The 4977-nt window shown below is 39.9% G+C and overlaps 1 protein-coding gene across 2 annotated transcripts in view; it reads right to left on the reverse strand.

The window, feature by feature from the left end:
- Positions 1 to 1372: 1372 nt before the first annotated feature.
- The window catches only part of LOC119582843 (breast cancer anti-estrogen resistance protein 1-like), a 69098-nt gene continuing 65493 nt past the window's right edge, over positions 1373 to 4977 (reverse strand). For both annotated transcript variants that reach the window (XM_037931317.1, XM_037931316.1), the window contains exon 5: positions 1373 to 4977. This exon is cut by the window's right edge and continues 712 nt beyond it. In XM_037931317.1, the coding sequence (XP_037787245.1) occupies positions 3675 to 4977 (1303 nt within the window). In that variant the 3' untranslated portion in view covers positions 1373 to 3674.

Below are 4977 nucleotides of genomic sequence, written 5' to 3' on the forward strand. Positions count from 1 at the left end.
GGGTAGACTTATTTTTTCTGTTAGATTTCTGTAGTATTACTCTGATATAATTAAAAAAGCGTAGCAATACACATGAAATTAACCGATGACCTGAAAATTGTATCAGAATTAGGGATAATAACAGCGAACATGCCCAGTGTTGTGATAAATGATCAATCCTTGCAGAAGGGTATAAGTCACTGAAAGTAAAATGTATACTTTATATCATAAGTGTGTGTGTGTGTGTGTGTGTGTGTGTGTGTGTGTGTGTGTGTGTGTGTGTGTGTGTGTGTGCGTGTGTGCGTGCGTGTGTGTGCAGTGATGCAGCCTTTCTTAACGAGGATCTTGCAGTCCTTTTGACAGCGAGCAGTTCAAAGAAAGGGACCACTCCTTTCAGAGTTTTCAAAGAAATATCCATACCACTTTTAACAGCCCCCACTTCGGTTTCTCAATCTCTCCCTAAATCTTTCTTTGTCATAAGTTTTGTCGGTTCCTTCCTCTGGTTTTGGTCTTTCTCTTTCTCGTTTCTGTCTGTTTGTTGGTTGGTTTTTGCCTCGGGTTCCGACTCAGACCCTGACTGGCTTGGTATGTGGTCTAATTGGAGTTTGTTTCTTGTCTCTCTCTCTCTCTCTCTCTCTCTCTTCTCTCTCTCTCTCTCTCTCTCTCTCTCTCTCTCTCTCTCTCTCTCTCTCTCTCTCTCTCTCTCTCTCTCTCTCTCTCCCTCTCCCTCTTTTTCTTTCTCTCTCTCCCTCTCTCTGTCTCAATGTATACCATTAATGGGGAGTGATATCATGTGTGTGTGTGTGTGTGTGTGTGTGTGTGTGTGTGTGTGTGTGTGTGTGTGTGTGTGTGTGTGTGTGTGTGTGTGTGTGTGTGTGTGTGTGTGTGCGCGCGTGCGTGCGTGCATACATGTATGTGTTTGTTTTATGTTTGTTTGTATTCATGTTTGTTTGTATTCATGTTTGTTTGTATTCATGTTTGTTTGTATTCATGTTTGTTTGTATTCATGTTTGTTTGTATTCATGTTTGTTTGTATTCATGTTTGTTTGTATTCATGTTTGTTTGTATTCATGTTTGTTTGTATTCATGTTTGTTTGTATTCATGTTTGTTTGTATTCATGTTTGTTTGTATTCATGTTTGTATTCATGTTTGTTTGTATTCATGTTTGTATTCATGTTTGTTTGTATTCATGTTTGTTTGTATTCATGTTTGTTTGTATTCATGTTTGTTTGTATTCATGTTTGTTTGTATTCATGTTTGTTTGTATTCATGTTTGGGTAGGTGGATAGGTGAGCCGGTGGATGCATACGTGTGTGTACAGGTGCAATTCCAGGTGTAAAGGTATGCATGAGTTTCAGTGTGCTTTAAAAAATGGGAAATAAAAAGCCATTATCAAATACATACACAGTTATTTTATTAACCTGGTTATGTTGTTGGCCTGTTAAAGTACATTACATATTATCAAATATAGGTACAAAAAACAAGAGGTAATTATATCTTCACACAATATGCACAAAGACACATGGACAGGTTGGGGGTGTCAGGACTCGCTATACACAGTGGAGGAGCAACAGATTTAAAGAATCGCTAGCTAATACACTCTGTAAGAGGGGGTTTCTCAGGAAGGGATCCTGGTACTCGTTGTAATGGGTGGAACTGACTTAGGGTTGACTTCCCTACAATAGTTTGCTTGTTTTTTTGGGTGTAAATATGAGATGGTATTTCTATATGGGAACTACAGTAGGTGGTGGCCTTAAAGTGTTCAATTTACTTTTATCTCTTCATAAAGCATATCCACTTCTTAGAAGAAGCTGAATATCATAACGTATGCCTGCAAAGAAGACTGCCTCACCTTTATCTTTCAAAAAATGTGAGTTTCCTTTAACTTAAAATAGAAGCACAACTGGACAACACCTATTTCCATGGATATGAATCACTGATGGAATTTCTGTTTTTCTCCCTTTCTCTCTTTATAGCTAAACTCCTTACACACTGGCAGTTGGAAGTGGCAGTTTAGTAACATCAAGAGGAAAGACCACGAGTATAACATGGCAATAACCATAATTAGATATGGCAACAGCCATATGGCATCATGTGGCAATAACCATACTACAATATGGCAATAAGCCTATGGCATAGCATGACAATGACCATAATAATAATATGGCAAAAACCTACAGAGACTCAGCTTGGTTATACCCTGTAGATAACACTGGTTAGCTTTGAAATAGTCAATACAAACTACATAATATAGTCTAAACATTGTCAACAACAACAATGCTAATCAACCATGATAACATGCCAAGGGAACATTGAAAACACCTGGTAGGGTTCTGGTAAAGCTAATCAAGCAAGAGGACCATTTGATGCATAGCACTTCTTTTTTGATTTCTGTGTTAACATGCGGCTAAAATACTAGCCTGGGCACCTAAGGAGGGCAGCTAACCATGAGGATATGACAGTGGTTTCCTACTGCTTCTAAATGTTACTCCGTTGGCTCGGAGGTAACAGACAGAGTTTCTCTGACAAAGCTCCAACATGCTCCAAGTCTTCTTTGTAACAATTTCTCAAGTGTCTTAAAATATATACATTGGCATCGAGAATGTTTCCTATTTACACAGAATAAGCAATTAAAATTATTTGTTACTTAAACGCTAAAATCACAGCCTGGGAATTTGGAATTCCACCATCTTGACTGCAACCTGAGGAAGTCAGTACCCAAAAAACGTTACAGAGGATGGGAAAGTCAGCTACACCAAGGAATAAACTGGTATCAATACCATGAGGCATACTAATAAAAATCACATCTTATCCCTTTCAACATTCAAGTTTAGATAATTTCTGACAAAATATCTTGACATTTCTTTACATACTATATATATACTCATACTAGACATGTGTACACTTCTAATTCCTAACAGCTAGATGGGGTTACTTGTTCCTCATCACCAGTGAACACAGTAGAAAGAAGTGCTCACCATCAGGAAGGAGATCTGCTACATAGGAAGCTTTGTTCAGAAGGTATACAACTAGGAGGCGCTTGTATTGTAAATTTCAGAAATCACTAGAAAGGCAATTGTTCATATTTGGATTTTTGCTTCTTCTTCATTAGAAATCAGCATGGTAAAGGAAGAGAAAATGGTGCACTGACTCCTTGCTGCAGTCGTATCAACCAATGACAATAACCCAATTATTTTTGTGTTGTAAAATTACATAACAGATCACACATACACAAAGCAAAAATAAATACAAAAAATCATGGCAATATATACATAAGTGATTTGCAGGACATGGAATGCTTACTGCTTTCGTCTAGCAGCAACATTGCATTTAATTCTCAAATGATTTCTTTCTTACACAACACAAGATGGTTACAAAATTCATATTATTTATAACTTAACTCACACCCACAAATTCCTAACTCATAGGAAGTTTACTTCGCTTCAACACATTTTTTGCATTAATATTAAATAACTAAACTAAAGTTCCAAAAATAATTTGGAATGAATACATTATAGTCAATACTCTGGCCTGCATCTCCTGCATTCTGTACATAGCACCAGGGAGAGGCAAGGATCTTCTCAGTGGCTTCCAATGGTCAGTGAAGGATATCTACACTGGTCCTGAGCACAACAAAATGTTCAGCATTATGCGATATGCATCCCATACTATACATTTAGTCTTGTGTATATATTCATAGTGGAGCTGCAGCTACAGCCTGCTTAAGGTTGTTTGCCAAATGAGAAACGGCCACGAAGGCATCAACCATAGCTTGGACTGCTACAACTGATGGGAACTGCAAAGCTGCTGTCTTTGCTGCAGAGACTGTGTTCTTCATTGCATCACAGAGGGCATTCGAGCAGTTCAAAACTCGAGTTCTGATCTCTGGGTTCACGACATTGCGGTGAACTGTGTCCCCAATGTACACCAGCTTGTGTGCATTAAGGATAACAAATTTGGAGTGAGCAATAAATACTTTTGGGGGTTGATTGTTTTCGACTGTAAGCAAGAATGCATCAATGGCTGTGTTCAAATGTTGGAGGTGCAGTTCCGCTTGCGTGCTGTAGAATCCAATCACCTGTCGGTCATTCGGGTCCAAGTTCTGGCTTCCTTGCTTGCTGGGCGTTGTGCAAAGGGCATCGTCCTTTTGTAACGCTTTCTCATGATCGCTGTCCACAATCAATTGAGACTGTTTTACTAAATTGTCGAATGATTTGCGCAACTGAGCTGGCAATTCCTTTTTAATTTCTTCATGCTCACGTTCCACACTCTCCCGCGTTTCTAAATTTACATAATCATAGTCTTCCAGCCAGTTTCTTGAGTCATTTTCATACATATTTTCAAACTTCTTCTCAGGGAGGTCAGGCAAAGGTCTTTCCTGAACAGGAGTCTTCTCATCATCCGTCCCTTGCTGCCGGATACCTCCGGACACATCCAGACTGGGAGACCTTTTAAAAATAAGGGTTACTTTGTTCTGGATGGTTGAAGCCAGGTGATCAACATCGTCAGCAAGAGAGTGTGCTATTGTGACCAGCTGATTCAGATTTTCTGGGTTTGTGCCACAGGTTAAAGCTTGGGTCCAGCTCCCTGACTGCAACCTACTCCAAGCATCATCTATGACAGCTGCCGTTTTACTGATTGGTTCCAAGAGACGCTGGAGCCTCCGAGCAACACCTCTCTCTCCATTTCTCGCTGCATTGACAACAGAGCCCTGCCCAAATTCTATCATTTCGTGTACAGATTGCCGGAGACGGAAGATTATTACCTTCATGTCCTCTTCAGAGTCCTCTACTGTGTCTCTTGACAGCCATCCACATGTCTGATGCACCGATTTCAGCTTCTCTATGGCTCCATAAACCTCCTGCTGTAACTTTGCTAGTGTGTCAACAGCAGAGTCCAGCTCCAAGGGCAGCTCCTTCCAATAGCCAATGTCAATGTCTCCACCTGAGGAGTCCGATCCTGAAGAGAGGCGATTTGGTGCTGCGTCCACCGAATCG

The sequence above is a fragment of the Penaeus monodon genome, chromosome 16 (assembly GCF_015228065.2).
Source record: "Penaeus monodon isolate SGIC_2016 chromosome 16, NSTDA_Pmon_1, whole genome shotgun sequence".
In the NCBI taxonomy this organism is placed as follows: domain Eukaryota; kingdom Metazoa; phylum Arthropoda; class Malacostraca; order Decapoda; family Penaeidae; genus Penaeus; species Penaeus monodon.